At 34.3% G+C, this 16,194-nt stretch overlaps 1 protein-coding gene across 3 annotated transcripts in view; it reads left to right on the top strand.

Annotated features, from left to right (window-relative positions):
• The window catches only part of KIF3A (kinesin family member 3A), a 49,416-nt gene extending 33,611 nt beyond the window's left edge, over nucleotides 1-15,805 (top strand). Inside the window, exons 10-19 of one of the 3 annotated variants that reach the window (XM_029941887.1) lie at nucleotides 926-997; nucleotides 3,111-3,119; nucleotides 6,214-6,370; nucleotides 6,766-6,946; nucleotides 7,546-7,656; nucleotides 8,258-8,383; nucleotides 9,561-9,614; nucleotides 9,963-10,031; nucleotides 10,766-10,890; nucleotides 12,543-15,805. In XM_029941887.1, the coding sequence (XP_029797747.1) occupies nucleotides 926-997; nucleotides 3,111-3,119; nucleotides 6,214-6,370; nucleotides 6,766-6,946; nucleotides 7,546-7,656; nucleotides 8,258-8,383; nucleotides 9,561-9,614; nucleotides 9,963-10,031; nucleotides 10,766-10,890; nucleotides 12,543-12,591 (953 nt within the window). In that variant the 3' untranslated portion in view covers nucleotides 12,592-15,805. The remainder of the gene's footprint in view (nucleotides 1-925; nucleotides 998-3,110; nucleotides 3,120-6,213; nucleotides 6,371-6,765; nucleotides 6,947-7,545; nucleotides 7,657-8,257; nucleotides 8,384-9,560; nucleotides 9,615-9,962; nucleotides 10,032-10,765; nucleotides 10,891-12,542) is intronic. The other 2 variants (XM_029941888.1, XM_029941889.1) reach the window with 2 other exon arrangements.
• The last annotated feature ends 389 nt before the right edge of the window (nucleotides 15,806-16,194 follow it).

Genomic DNA, 16,194 nt, shown 5'->3' with positions numbered 1-16,194 from the left:
AGAGCAAGAGATGACCAATGATAAGTCTACTGGCCAAATCCGGCCCCCCACCTGCTTTTGAAAATAAAATTTTATTACACAGACATGCTCATTTGTTTACATATGGTGTGTGGCTGCTTCCACACGATTCTGGACAGCCCACAAAGCCTAAGGCATTTATTACCTGTCCCTTCACAGAGTATGTTTGCCCACTCCTGATTTACATAAATGGTTTTGTGTTCATACCTACTTTTTCACAGACTTTTCATAGCTAAAGCAGATAATAGATCTGTTAATAATAAAATTTAGAATAGAAAAAAATGCCATTGCTTAATAGGTTAAAATATTTAATAGTAAGATAGTTTATTACCTTGTAAGATAGGCTTACAAATTTTAAAATTTTTCAGTGAGCCTTTCACAGTTTTGCCATGAAACTGTAAACATACATAATTATATCCAATTGCTTGATGTTTTGGCAGAGAAAGAGTGAAATTAGAGACAAACCAAGCTATCTGTAATGAAAGGTAATTTATCATTTCTGTAGTTTTAATTATGCATAACTTTAAATTTAGAGTTTAAAAACTTGCTTTCTGCAACTTATCAACTAAATAGTTTAAAGAGATCTCAGTGTCACCAATTGACTTACCTTTTTATTCATGTCATTCCAACCTCTGAATTGCTGTTTTAAGTGGATAGTGGGATTTGCCCACAGTAGATGCTGAAAGGCATACAGTTTCTAATTGCCCTGTCTGGCTTTGTAATTAGAGAATATTGGATAATCTACCAAGACTGGTTTTAAGGGAAAGTAAGTTTTGGTTCTTTAATACAAAGCTTGATCGTTCTTTAAAATTCTGTCTCTGGAACTGAATTTTTCCTCTCTGTATGTGTTCATTTTCTTGTTTCCTCTTTCTTTGGTTCCCGTTGGGCTCATTTCTTTGTCTTCCAGGCAGTAGCAGCAGCAGTAGTTCAGACTCCACATGTTCTGTCATAGAGAAACCTCTGGATAAGTCCTTGCCTAGTGAGTGGTAGCTCTTAAATTACGTCACAGAGCTTTGGCTTTTCCATAACCTGTGGGCTTCATTTGAGAAATGCTGCACTGCTTCCCGTCATTACTTAAAGAATACATGTTGGACTTCTCAGTAGAACAAAGCATGTGATGATGTCTCCCCTTCTTCATTGCTTCCAGTTACCCGTAATTGTTAAAACATGTGCTTACGCTTATGTTTGAGACAATGGAAGAGAGATTCATGCTTTTGCTATTGAGATAATGTAAAGAGAGCTAGTAAGCTGTATAAAAGAATATTCTTAAGAGGTTCCTTTTTAGGTTTCATCATAAATTTCTAATCCTAGTCAGTATCAGGGATATGCATTTACAAATCCTGAATTTCTAAAAGTACAAACTATATTTGGCAATACACCAGTGCCCATTATAACATGTCTTACAGTTATAAAAATTTTATACTTGGTGTCCTATTCTTAGGGGTAGCTTAAGATTGAAAGCTCCCAAACAAAACTGTAAAATTGTAAAAAGCAAGTAAAGATACATTGGGTAGTATTTCAAATGGCCACTTTTCTTTATTTCTAAACTACCTGATTGATTTAAAAAATTTTCTAAGGTATGATTAGAGACTTCAGATCCACAAGAAATTGTTTCTTCAGGATCTGTCTAGACTTTTCAATCCTACAGGCTTTTTCTTAAAACTTAATTTCATTAAATTGAAAAGTATTATTAATTTTATTTCCATTTTTAGAAGAAAGGGAATTGATATTTTCTTGTACTAGATTGCAGCTTACTGCCTTTTAAAGCATTATCTGTGTACTCACCTTTCCAAAACTAATAACAAAAACATTTGGTTATTCTTGGGTATTTAGCTTTCTAGAGGAAGAATTCCAAGAATATTAAGAATTGTTTTCTCTCTTGATAACTCTTATATTTTAGCAAAGCAATTAACTTCTTAGGACAATTTATAAAATATAATAAATTGCTTTAGAAACCATACAGAGGTGTTATTTCTTATTATAAACAGTCAGGTCTGAAAAAATATCTGAGTGGAACATTATAATTTAATTTTCTGTTTTAAAATTTACCTTAATCTTTAAAGAGTAGTTACATGAAATGATGTTATGAAATGAGTTGTACTTTGTTTAGTTCATGCAGTTTTAGTTACTACTTGCGTACTTAGCACGTAACATTAAGTTTTTGTTGTGATGTGGGTGTGTTGGTGCATTGGAAAAATGGTTTTTCCAGCATGTGGTTGCTGTGTGTAACTTGTATGTACCTTTCCTTTTGAAAATATGAATGGCCTTTTTTAAGGTATTCTTTGCTTGGAATCATCAATTGATCATTTACTTCTATGGAATCATAATTGCCCTTAACAATCTACTAATAGATTGAATGCAAGTTTGTTATTATACAGGTGTACTTCACTTTATGCAATTAATGTGTTTTTCTTCTGAAAAATTTGCTTATAAATCAAATTGGAAAATCACAAGTTCTCTGGGAGAACTTACTGCCTTTAACATTTCTTCTTTAAATCCTTTTGTTAATTGAATTATCACTACACATCACTATAATCCAGTTCATCTCTTTAGTTGATTGGGGTTTTTGTGTTGGATTTTCTTAAAGGGGAGGCACACCTGTATTGGATCTTTATATTAGAACATTGAATTGGGAAATTTTGGAAACAGACAATGCAAATTTTGCTACTTTCAACTAATTTTTTAAATTGGCGTAGTTTTCTCTTTTGTCCTTTTAGATTACTTCCTAGATCTTAGCAGGTTCCCAATTCCATGTGTGTCGTCGGTATAACCACATGGTACTGAACTCTTATACTCTCAGGAGTGTAGGAGTCATTGTGTGAGCTCTTGAGATTGGTTTGAAGTGTGATCTTAGTCTGAATCTTAATTTGCTTAAATTACATCTCTGATTGTGTTGAATATACTTTTCTTTTTACATAAAGCTGCTCTCTTTCAGTTTTGATAATGATTTGATTTATTTCTGTATACTATAAATAAATGCTATTAAACATTTTTCTTTGTTTTACAAAGGAAATAATGTTTTTCTTTTTTTCCTCTTCATCTTTGTGCGTATGCTTCCTGTCTACGATTTGCTTACTACTTCTTACTGAAAGATCAAGCAGGTTGGTGTGATTGATTTGCACTCCACATGGTACAATTATTTAAACTATAAAAAACTTTGTTATTTAACTACATTACATTTTTAAAATTCAATACTATTTTTATAAGGTAAGTATCTGTCTTTTCTATTAAAAAAATCTTTCAACTTTAGTTTTCAACTTTTAGTTTTTTAAAAAAACTTATTTTCCTAAATTAAAAAAATTATTTCAGTTTTTATTCAGGAAGATATTAGGAACAATCTTGTTTCTAAATTACCTTTGTAGAGGAACAATTCAGAAGTATTAGATAGACAGTCACACCCACTGGATGCTCTAGACCTCATCAACACACTAGACACAGGTCAGTGTAACACCAGAACCAGATGACAGAATATTCTTCCTAACTTTTTAAAGACTCCTTAAGCCAAATTTCAGTAATGCAAATAGAAATGATTTTCATATTCAACTATTTTTTTAAATATTCAATTTCATATTCAACTATTTTTTTTAAGTAAGGAATCATACACCTGGTTACTTATGCCCATTGATGCTCATGTAATGAGAATGAAATTAATTCGATTAACTTTCCCTAAAATTCTTCCCTTTAATTTCATCTTGACAAGTTTGGTTGGAACACATGGCTAAGGGCAATTAAAAATATTATTTCTATTTGGTTTAATTGTATACTCTATGACATCATCAGGTTTTTAAGATGTATTTCCCTAAAATTTTGTGCTGAAATCTGTCATGCAGTATTAGAAGAAGGGTTTTAGCTGGTTTTGTTAAGAATTTTTAAAATTCTTAAATCAACATAAGAGTGACTTTTAGTGATGTCACGATTTTAAGAACCTGGTTAGAAGAGGTTGAACATATTCACTTTTAGCCTAAAATATTATTTGGAGAGAAATACATGGATTTATCTGAATAATCCTGGCTACAATATTATTTAACTTAAATGTTAGACTTTTGAAACTGAACTGAAATCTGTATGTGTGGTCATCTTTATGAAAATGTTGTAAGAGCACAGTGAGATTTTTGCTGATAGAGCATCAGTTTGAAAAATCCTACCTGAATGGTTTTTGAATAATTACTACAATTCAGGCCTGGTAGTAATTCATCAATAGGTTGTGCTTTTGTATTTTGACATAGATCTTTTTATTTTACTGCCTCTTAATGGGGTTGGAAACTAGATGTTTTTAACTGTTAACCAAACAATTAGAACTCTGAAGCCTAAAAATATGGCTTATGTTTATCAGATTATTTCCACTATACTGTTAATATCCATGTCTTCATACAGGTGTTGTGTTGTTTTTTTTTTTTGGTCTTAACATAGTGGCCATTTTTTCTTTAAGTATTTGTAATTCTGAGGTGGAAAGTAAGTTATAATTTCTTAATGTGTGCCCTTGTTTTATTTTTTTTAAAGATTTTATTTTTAAATAATCTCTATACCCGATGTGGGGCTTGAACTCAAAACCTCAAGATCAGGACTTGTATGCTTTACCCACTGAGCCAACCAGGCATCCTCTGTATGCAGTTACTTTATACCTGAACTTCAACTTTTCCCCCTCACATTTCTAAGAAATAGTACTATTGATTAGAAATCCTGTCTAGGATTTCACTGGGAGTAGGAATTAGATTGCTTTTTAAAATTATTTTGTTAATAGCATAATTCATAATATTTAGTACAGGTGGCTGTGCCAAAGAAGCCAACATACTCAGGTCTACGTCCTGACTTTTGGAATGCAATGAATCACACCACACCAAAGCATGAATTTGGATCAGTGCTCTATTTACTCTTTTATTTGACTGACTTGTTTTGTGGCTTAAGTTTGCTTTACACTTTTATTTCTATAGAAATGGAGAGTAGTATATTTTAAACCCTTGGATTTTTAATATAATTTTATCTTAAAGATTTAATGTCTATGAATGATTCTTCATCTCATGTTTCCTGAAAATGTATATTCAGATAAGTATCTGCATCATCATTACTTTTCAGTTCTCTTTCTTTGTTAGCAGGAGGGGGTTAGCTTTTGGGTGGAGACATTAACAATTTATAAACTCCTCTGGTTTACAATCTTCTGTGGTCCTTTGGGAAGGAAGTTAAGAATGACAGAAAGCTTTCAGGAGAGCCTCACACCAATTCTACGAAAAGTATGATCGTTTTTCTAAAGGAAAGTATGTTTCAAAGAAATTGTATTACCAGAAATGAATTTATTTGATGCAGTTTCATAACCAGTTTGATAACCTGGTTTTTTATTTGCTGTTTTTGATTTTTCACTTTAATTTCATGATTTTTGAAATTCATTCGATAAATCTCCATTGAACACCTGTTATATGTATGCAAATTTTCTAGTTGGCATTATAGTCAAAATAATCAACTGGAAGCTGCATTTCCAGCTTTATCACTTGATAGTATTTGTATTTCTTTTTGATACTTGGCATATTTCAAGTGGCATAGAGAGATTTAGGCTCCTGAGTTTGACATAATAAGAGCTGTTTTGATTGTTCATTTTTGACATGATAAATCATGGTAGCTCAACAACTGTAAAATGCTTGGTTAATTATAATGTAACCATTAAATAGTATAGAATTTCTTCCTTTAAGGTATACTATGCAATGAAATAGTTTCGAGTCATTTTATTAAATGTAAATTTTAGAAAAATTTTATGACAGTATGTGACTTTTATTCATTTATCTTAATAAACTTTGGGGAAGTATTTTGGTAAGCCACTTTATTTTGTACCTCATCAGAAAAAACTAAATAATCATACTGCTTTTTTGAACATATGTCTTATTTGAGGACACATAGATCTTTAGTTTTTTTATTTGGCTTTCCTGTTAATCTTTCTCTTTTTTCCTACTTACCTGTTTTGCTTCTCTTTCACATACTTTTGTTCTTAGTTATCATTGCACAATTACACAGCAATTTGTTTAGCAATTAGTTAAAAGGTTATTCTAGGAACATAATAAATAGAAATAAAATATATCAATTATTTAATTTCCTCAGAATTGTATTTGATTTTGTATTATTGATGAATGTATCTTTTGTAATTGAGAATTTATAGAAGCCTGAAAAATTGGCTCTAAAGTGATTGTTGCAAATAAATGACTCATATAGGTAAAAAGAAAGTGTCCCCGGATAAGATGGTTGAAATGCAAGCAAAAATTGATGAGGAGAGAAAAGCACTTGAAACAAAGCTTGACATGGAAGAAGAAGAAAGAAACAAGGCTAGAGCTGAATTAGAGAAACGGGAAAAAGATCTGCTTAAGGCCCAGTGAGTATTACTGAATTGAGATAGTTTTGTGACTTAAATGTTTGGTATTTTTCATAGCATATATAAACAAAAAAATTGAATAGTAATTAAAAGCTTGTCTTTTGTCTCCAGAATAGCTTTTTGGGATAGAAGTTTTTGTTGTATTTCCAAAACTTATATCTGTTTGTGTTATTTCATCTCTGTGTGGGAGGCTAAACTACCAGTGAAGTTAGATGTTACAGATTAAATCATAAGTTAATTAATACTACACTGTGATATAATATGATAGAGGTGTTACATAATTATATCCCTATTTTGAAATTTTGCATCCAACTACTTGTTAAATTTTGGGAAATGATATTGATAGAATAGTAGATAATTGATAGATATTAAGTAGTCTCCTTTTGAATCAACAGACAAGAGCATCAGTCTTTGCTAGAGAAATTATCTGCGCTGGAGAAGAAGGTAATTGTTGGTGGTGTTGATTTGTTGGCAAAAGCTGAGGAACAAGAGAAACTTCTTGAAGAATCTAATATGGAACTGGAAGAACGGAGGAAAAGAGCAGAGCAACTTCGTAGAGAACTTGAGGAAAAAGAGGTGATGTAACTTTTTGTTTTGGTTGACACTTTGCCTTGGGTATTTAACTGTTCTGGTGAAAAGCTATATATCCATAATCTGTGGCTAATTACGGATAGTGGCGCACAATGTTACACTAGTTTCAGATGTACAACATAGTGATTCAGCTTCTCTCTGTGTTAATCTGTACTCGCTATAAGTGCCGCTGCCATGTGTCCACATATAACCCTCTTACGGTCCCAGTGACTGTATTCAGTGTGCAGTGTCTTTCATGTCCCTCACCCACCCATTCCATAACCGGAGGTCTGTACTCCCACCCCCGCTTCATCCATTTTGCCTCCCCCTCCACCCAACCCGACCGTCAGTGCTCTGTAGTGATGGGTCTGTTTCTGCTTTTTGTTTATCTCTGTATTCGTTTGTTTTGTTTTTTAGATTGCACATAAGAGTGAAATCATGTGGTATTTCTCTTATAGCTATAATCTTAATAAAATTTTAAAGAAGATCTCTGAATTGCTTTGAAAGATAATAGTTGCTAAACATTCTTTGATTTGTTAAATAATGAAATTTGTGGCTTAACAAAGAAAATGATTCTGTCTGAACTTTATCAATTTTTGTCACAGCAAGAACGCTTGGATATTGAAGAAAAATACACCAGCTTGCAAGAGGAAGCACAGGGAAAAACCAAGAAATTAAAGAAAGTGTGGACTATGCTGATGGCTGCCAAATCAGAGGTTGGTCTCCTAGAAATCACCTACAAATGTAGTTCTGAATTTAAAATAAAGTTCTTTGAGTAAGAATGATGAAAAATCCTAATGAGCTTATAATGTATGCTTACAATTTTAAAGAACTAACAGTTTCTCCTTTGTGCACAATTTCACATTTTAGCTGTTAAGCCACATGGCGTATTTCTAACCTTAATTAATAATGTCGAAATAGGGGCACCTGGGTGACTCAGTTGGTTAATAAGCATCTGACTTCAGTGCAGGTGATAATCTAGCTGTTTCTGATTTCGAGCCCCGCATCGGGCTCTGTGCTGACAGCTCAGAGCCTGGAGCCTGCTTCTGATTCTGTGTCTCCTTCGCTTTCTCTGCCTCTCCCCCATTCAAACTCTGTCTCTCTTTCTCTCTCTCTCAAAAATAAATAAAGATTAGAAAAGAAAAAAAATAATATGGAAATAGATGGGGGGGATGGTGTCATTCTGTGCATTACTTTTGTGAAAGAACTGAGTAAGCTTTTACAAAGTTTCTTAGACCATTACCTAAATCAGATAAAAAACTGTTTTGTATTTAAAACCTTGTTTGCCCCTCATATTTTTATTGATTTTTTTGGTAGATGGCTGATCTCCAACAGGAGCATCAGAGGGAAATTGAAGGCCTCCTGGAAAATATTCGACAACTTAGCCGGGAGCTCCGACTTCAGATGCTTATTATTGATAATTTTATACCTCAAGATTATCAGGTAAGAGAGAAGTTCCCTGACCTAGATGTTATATCACTTAATTGGGGTTAAGAAATAGGAATATAGTTTCTAATTTAATTGATGGTAAATATTTACATTTCAGTTGTTTATGGTAAAATTTACTTGAACTAATGCCATCACACTTCACCTCAACTATTATTTTTTCTCAAAACATAATTCTCTAAGTATATTAGTACCTAACTAAGAATGTCTCAGCCCTTTGGAGACATTGTAATTGCATTCAGAGCCATTATGTAATTGCACTCCTGTTTGTTTATTCAATATACTTGATCCTCTAAATAGAATAAATGGACCTCCTTTGCTAATTTTTCTCCCTGCTTATGAATACTAATTGTGTGTGTGTGCGTGTGTCTGTGCATATGCCTATGTGTATGGTGTAAGGTGGTATATATGGTAAAATAGACATAACGTGAAATTTACCTTTTTGACTATTTTTAGGAATACAGTTTGGTGACAGTAACTACGTTTATGGTGTTTTGCACTCATCACTGCCATCCATCACCAGGTGGATGCTGGTTCTTAACTCTAGTATAATTTTAAAATGTCAGCCTCTCTATTCCCAGAATTTCTACTTCCCTGGTACATTTTAGTGTACCTTAACATACTGATTTTTCAAAAATCTATTTGAGTCTCTGTATTACTTAAATAACTTTTTCTGAAGATAAACCTAAATGTTTTTTTCCTTTGGACCTCAGGTTGACAAAGTTTTGGTTCATGGTACATTCTTCTTATTGGTTCTTGGGTGACCTGCTTTTATTTAGTTGGTTAGTTTGTTTTGGCTTTTTGGGGGGTTATTTATTTTGTAGTGAATTTGACATGCGTAACAAAAGCCATGATCAGAACAGTAACCTACTGCTAAGCGAATGGTTTCCCTCTCCCCTCTGCCATCCCTTTGCCTCTTCCACCTGAAAGTAGTCATCATCCTGAATCCCATGGTCTTCAATTCCTTGCTTTTTATTTTTATGTGGTTTAGTTGCATTTACATGTATTCCTTCAAAGTATGTATTTTCAAATTTATCAGAAAGTTATAATGCAGTATATAATGTTTTGAGGCAACTTTTTTACTTAATAGATTAAGATTTTAGTCTTGTGAGCTTCTTTCAGCATTTCAGATGTTATTAAATATTAAAAGTAGACCATCTTTGACTCTTAAAAGGAAATGATTGAAAACTATGTCCATTGGAATGAAGACATAGGAGAATGGCAGCTGGTGAGTGTCACCTTCATCCTCTCATGGAGTACGTCTGGAGGGCATCCTGGGCTGGGGACTGCGCTGGCTCTGAGGAACCAAGTTGGTCCTGGCAGTGAATCAGATGGGAATCCTCTAGAGCGGATAAGAGATGGTTCTCATTAACTGTATCCTAACCGTCAGACTCTTCAGGGGAAGTGGTGTCGTTTGGGGCTTCATAGGACTGTCTGACTTCTAGATTCTTTTCCAAGATTCAAATTATGTTTTACGATTGTAACATTAGTATATCTCAGGTAATTTGCCTTATCCTCAGTATTAATTGCCAATTAAGATAATTTTTCTTCCCTCCCCTTTTTTTCCTTTTTTGAGAAATGTGTTGCCTATACAGGAAATAACATGAGGAAGCAGACTCCAGCTCCTGATAAAAAAGAGAAAGATGTAAGAGTGCTTTTTTGTTGTTGTAACTGCAGTTTCTTTGTAGGATGTGGGTTACTCATCTCTGTTATCAATATGGTATAAATTAATTAGCTCTGCTGAAAAATATAGGCCTGTCTCTTGGGAAGAGAAGCCCTGGGAGGGACGATAGAGGACATTTCTGCTCCCCTCAGTCATGAGGGCAGGCTTTCCCTTTGCACCACCCAAGAGGCATGGCGGCCTCTTCAGAGCCTCTTCCCCCTCCTCTCCAGGCCATGTGGGGGTAGTTAGAGACCAGAGTGGGTCTGTCTCCTTCTCAGAGCTGGTCTTGGACTTAGGCCTGCGAGAGGAAGTAGCAGCTGTAGGGAAAACAATAATGGTTTTCCTTTTCTCTGAAGATAATTTATAGGGTGTCAGGGCTCCTTATTTACCACCTGTGGTGAATACGTTTGAGATGAGTGGCACTAGAAGAGAATACCTTTAGACATTTATTTGGTCTTCTGCAGTTGTTTTCTAGGAGTTCATTCAGTATTTTAAATCTCCTCACATCTGGTTTAAATCCTTCCTATAGAGGAGCCTCCACACTGTTTTCCAGAGCGGCTGCACCAGTTTACATTCCCACCAACAGTGTAGAGGATGCCCGTCTCTCCACACCCTCGCCAGCATCTATAGTCTCTTGATTTGTTCATTTTAGCCACTCTGATTTTTTTTTAAAAATCCTTTTTATAGAGTGTCTTGTGTTTGCTCTCTTTACTTAGCCCTTTGAAGTAGACCTTTCCCATGTGTATCTTGCCTACACTGAGGAGAGCCTCCGGCAGTCTCTGATGAAGTTAGAGAGGCCACGGACGTCAAAGGGGAAAACAAGGCCAAAGACGGGGCGAAGGTAAGGACTTTCAGTACTGTGAGATAAAGGCACAGAGGTACTCTTAAGTAGTTACATTTAGGGGAGATTTAGTTAACATAATATTATTTTAGCTGTATTAAAAAGCTGCATTTTAGATTTATTTAAATATTAGAGTCCTTTGATGTAGTTATGATTTGAATAAGTTAAAAACTAAAGAGTTAAATTAAGTCTTCCAACTTCTTTGGTCCTCCTGAGTACTAGAGTTTATTTTTAATGTACTTTGTTCTATCCAGATGTATTAGAAGTCATCTGTTACCTATTTTAATTCCTTAGTTCTTAAAATAATTCTTCTAGTTAGATGCTAATTAACATGCCTGGTTTGACTCCAAGGTCTTACATTTGCTAGCTTGCTTTTCTGATACAAACGTTGCCCCAAGAACCTTGATCTTCTCAGTTGGTAGTTAAAGAAAAGTTTTCTGACCATCTTTCCTTCTCCTTTGAGTTCTGGCTTTGATTGTTGAGTAGTATGTGTGATAACTAAGCCCAGGGGGATCAGAGCTGGGGCCTGTTCTCTCCCTTCCCTTTATCAGGTACTATTCAGCTTATTTAAACTGATTTTAACACTTGGAGCTCCTGAAATGATAGGAAATAATAAGCTTATTTTTCCCCCTACTTTGAGTATGTAGCCTTTTGATTTATAAGTCAGTTGAAGTTGTAAGGTTTTAATATTTTTGTGTTATGTAATATCATAGACATAACCTAATGTCTATAAATTTGGTATATGTGACTCCAGGAGGAGGAATCAAGGAGGGATTTTTACATTTCTTAGCATTCAAGTGCCAGTTGTTAAAAACTTTTCATATGTCAACAGAAGCCATCAATGTAATAGAAGTAGTGAGTGAAGAAATCAAACACAAATCCTGTTAGATCTTTTATTTTTCCATTTTCACTACAGATATTTTCCTCTTGACTCTGCAGATAATAAGAAAAATTACAACACAGGTGTGATGATGTATGGTTTAACATAAAAAATTAATTTGAGCCAACAGTAGATGAGCCAAACCTGCCATTCTCTGTGTACGAGAATTAGCCTTTTGTATTAAGAAAGCAATAGGTGACCCCAACAGACAGATATACACAATAAATGGTTTGTTGATATCGTATTACATGACGTGATAATGTCACTGTGATGTTCCTCGAAATTAGAAATGCATAGTTCAGTGTGCTAAGCAAAATTCCAGTGAACACCATCCTTTAATGCAGTGTTTCCTTCAGTCTGTACACATGCTTCTGTAAGGTGTTGTTTCATATGATTTGTGTCTCTTTTTTTCACTGAATGAACCTGTACCTTCAGCATGCCCCAGAACAGGTGATCAAGGGGCTCAGGTCTGGCAAACATACAGCCCATTTGGCCCTGGCCTGTCTACTCCTATTTTAGAAGTTTTCATCGACTCAATTCCTTACATTCTGGTTGGTAGGGTGGAGAGGCAGGCTCTTGTACTACTTCAGGTGATCTTCCTCTGGCCTAAAAAGGTGGACATTAATTGATCTCTTAACATGTCAGACATGTCAAAATTTGGCTTGTTTCTAGACCTTATGGCCACCCTGTATTACCTGCTATATAATATTAAGTGTTTGCATTCAGTCATTTAGGAAAACATTCATATTTTCTTTTTCTCTTCTCCAAACAGAAAGCGTTCTGCAAAGCCTGAAACTGTAATTGACTCTTTACTTCAGTAAACATCACAGACTTAAAGTCACAATAAAAATTAGTGATATTCTCATGCCTGGACCAAGTCTTTAATTAAAACACTGAAGACTGTTGTGTAATTTCAAATAATGGAAACTGTAAATCATGGAGTAAGACTGGAACTAATAACTTGCCTAATGAGTCTTAGTCAATATATATATAGTAATGTCATATTAATATTGTACAACTGGTAATTGTTCAGATGATCATATTACACTCTCGTTTATACTGTTCAGGGAACTTGGGGGAGCAGTGCATACTCTAGAGAGTTGCAGTTTAAATGTATACATAAATCTGCTAGTGATTTACTCAAGTACTATATAATTAGGTAACTGGATAGGCAAAATAGAAAACAATATATTTGTCCTGTTTTGCATACAGAAAGTAGCATAGCTCGTCGTCCTGTGTTGTGCTGTCATATGTGAATGTATGGGCTGCGTAGCTAAGAATTTATTCGATCCTAACACCCACCAGGCCTAATTAAAAATCTTCTAATTTTTATACTAACATTCATTGCATTTTAAGTATGAGACAACTCATGTTATTGACCTTTGGAATATTTTATAATTCAGCAGTCAAACTTTAGAAGCATACATGTTTAAAATGCGAAAGTTGGAAATACGTTTCTTCTGGACCTTTTTTGACCTTTTTTTGCCACTGTGACTTCAAGTGAAATACCCTTTTTTTGTTCTAGTTTCAATTTCTCTCGAAGCATTCAGTTTGTACATAGATATAAAAGAGTCACAGTTGCAGAAAATTAAGATGCTAAATACTGGTCACTCATCTTTGCCCATATATGTGTATTTTCTAAAATTCACTTTGAAATGTGACTAACGGATGCTTTTCTGCATCTCTGTTCTAAATTGTGGTGGGAATTGCTCTGTATCTCCCGATTGAGAAAGCTCTCCATTTTCCACAAAATGCAATCAAAGCAAGAAATATGTACATCTTCTAATTCTTTGACTTTAAAACATTTGTTTTGCTTTTATTCATATTTTATAAAAAGGAAATATTCTTCCCTGAATTTCTTTTATTCGCAAATCCCAGTTATACCATCTTCCTCTAAAAATAAAAAATTTTACTTTTATAGTAAAATATATTATAATAGTTAGAATTGTTCTCATGGTGGCTGCTTACAAACTTAATTTTTTTTGTAAATTCTACTCCTAAGCCACTTAATATATCTTTTATGAGTTTTAAAATCATATGACCAGCCCTAAAGTCCATTGGTTGCAAGTTTGAGACTTCATAAATCAGTATTTATTAAGTGAACAGTATTTAGTAAGTTTGGTTAAATATTGGTTTGTAGTTACACAGCTGCGTATAGACTGGGGGTGAGTGTGGGTGGTGTGATTGTGAGGTGGTAGTTACAGTCCCTAAATTTGAATTTCCTTCCAGAGGAGGTGTACCAAATGTCCTGTGTATGGTGACTGTTTTCTAGGTAATAAGAATTGCGTTCAACTGGCAGCATTTTCTTTGTAGTGTGTAAGATAGCTAGAATGTTATGACTTTACTCTCTTTGGGGCATCGTTCAGGTACTGTGAAGACTAGAGGTAAATTTGTGTCTTGTAAAAGCTCTGTGTGTGTAGAATGTCTTGGCCGTTGGTAGAAGCACATTTCATGGTTAGTAATTACTCCAGAGAAATCTTAATTTTACCAGTAGAACAAAAGGATGCGTACTTCTTTTAAAAGTCCACATTTCTAGCCGTTAACCATCCAGTTAACAGGAAAGCAATACGTTTGTGTTGTTTTAATTTGAGTAGTGTCGACACACAGTGTGACATTAGTTTCAGGTGTGTAACATAGTGATCCGGCCGCTCGGTTACGCTGTGCTTGCGACGAGCACAGCTCCCATCGGTCACCGTGAGACGCGGTGACAGCTGTCACAGTGTCGTTCACTATACTCCCTTTGCTGTGGGGTAGGAACAACTTTTTCATTAAGCTTTAAAACACAGTAAGTTGAAGCTGGTGTGCTAGATTTATTTTTCTATTCCACTTCTGCAATATCAAAAATCTGTAAAAAGTCAAAACATTGAGGCATTTACAAAACAGGCCATGGTAGCAGTTTTTAAAAAAAAGAAAAACATTAACATCAGAACTGATTATACCAGGTGTACCTTATATAATCATTTTATGAAATACCAAAATAAGATATTTGAGCCAGGCTTGAATATCCATATGAAAACATGGGATACTGACTTTAGAGCTGTTCATTTAGCTCTGATCATAGCAATTCTGTGGTTTCTTCACATGTGCTGTGTCTTTGTCTGTAAAATGAAATATTTTGTAACTTTAGTGTTAATTTCATGAAAGGAAATGGATGAAGATACTTGCTCATTATTTGAAACAAATAGACAATTTTAAAATGAGTGTCACATATAAATAGGTTATTGAAGGAGTATTTTCTCTTTAATTTTAAAAAGTAATATTTATTTATTAAAAGGAGCCTTGGTAGAGTGTTAATTATGATATGTTCTTTAATAAACCATGTTTTAAAGCCTCAATTATACATACTCCTAATTAGGATATTAAAATATAACACCCCCAGTTTTGCTTAGATTCTTGTAAAATAGAAGATTAATGACGCTATACGGGGTGGCCTGCGTCCGTGTGTTTATCTGGAAAGGAGAATATCATCTTTCTGGGAAAAGGGGACCTTTTTTTGCAGCAAGAAATTTAAGATTACTTTGGGGGTGGGGGGTGATTCTACTTGATTTGTAACATGTCTTAAACATTATGATTATGGGTTTGGGGTTGTTGTTGTTTTTAGTCTTTTAAAAATATCATTCCCCTTAACTCTTACATAAAGGGAAGTCTTTCTCTTTCCTACAGGGCTGTGAATTAAGGAATGGGTAGAGTTTACATTTACGCATGCCAGTGTCTGCCCAGTTTCTTAATGTATACATTTGTTTTCCTTTTTAGTTTTTGTTCTTAAAATGCTAGAAGAAAACATAGATCTTCCTAGTGCCTTTGAACTTATACTGTAGTTTGATTAACTTTACATCATTAATAACTTTAGTAGCATTACTACAATACTGTATACTGGCCAAAATTGCAAATCTTCCAGTGAGTTTGTTGTGTTAATTTCAAAAGCTACACTTTCATTGTATTTTATGTATAAATTGTATTTGTTGAAGTTGTATATATTGATATTGTATGTATACATGCCGCATGGTTAAATTAGAAATAAAACTCTTTACCTAATGCTGATAGTGATGGTCTGCTTTTTTCCTCAACTATCTTTGTGGGCTTTTGTGCTGGGCTTCTCACTTTTATGTAGTTTAGAGAGGGCTGTGTCATTTCCTACCCCAAACTTTTTTTTTTACTGTTTATTTATTTATTTAGATACAGAGAAGGATTTGCATGAGTGGGGTAGGGACAGAGAGAGAGAGAGAATCCCAAGCAGGGTCTGTCCTGTCATCAGAGCCCAATGAGGGGCTCTGTCGTGAGATGATGATCTGAGCCCAAATCACTAGTCAGAGGCTAAACTGACTTAGCCACCCAAGCACCCTTCACACCCACAACTGGTTTAAAAAAATTTTTTAACTATTTATTTACTTAAAAATTTTAATAATGTTTATTTAAAAAATTTT

This window comes from Suricata suricatta, chromosome 6, assembly GCF_006229205.1.
Source record: "Suricata suricatta isolate VVHF042 chromosome 6, meerkat_22Aug2017_6uvM2_HiC, whole genome shotgun sequence".
NCBI classification, from domain to species: domain Eukaryota; kingdom Metazoa; phylum Chordata; class Mammalia; order Carnivora; family Herpestidae; genus Suricata; species Suricata suricatta.
The sequence above is the reverse complement of the archived record's forward strand: the minus strand, read 5'-3'. Positions and strand labels throughout refer to the sequence as shown.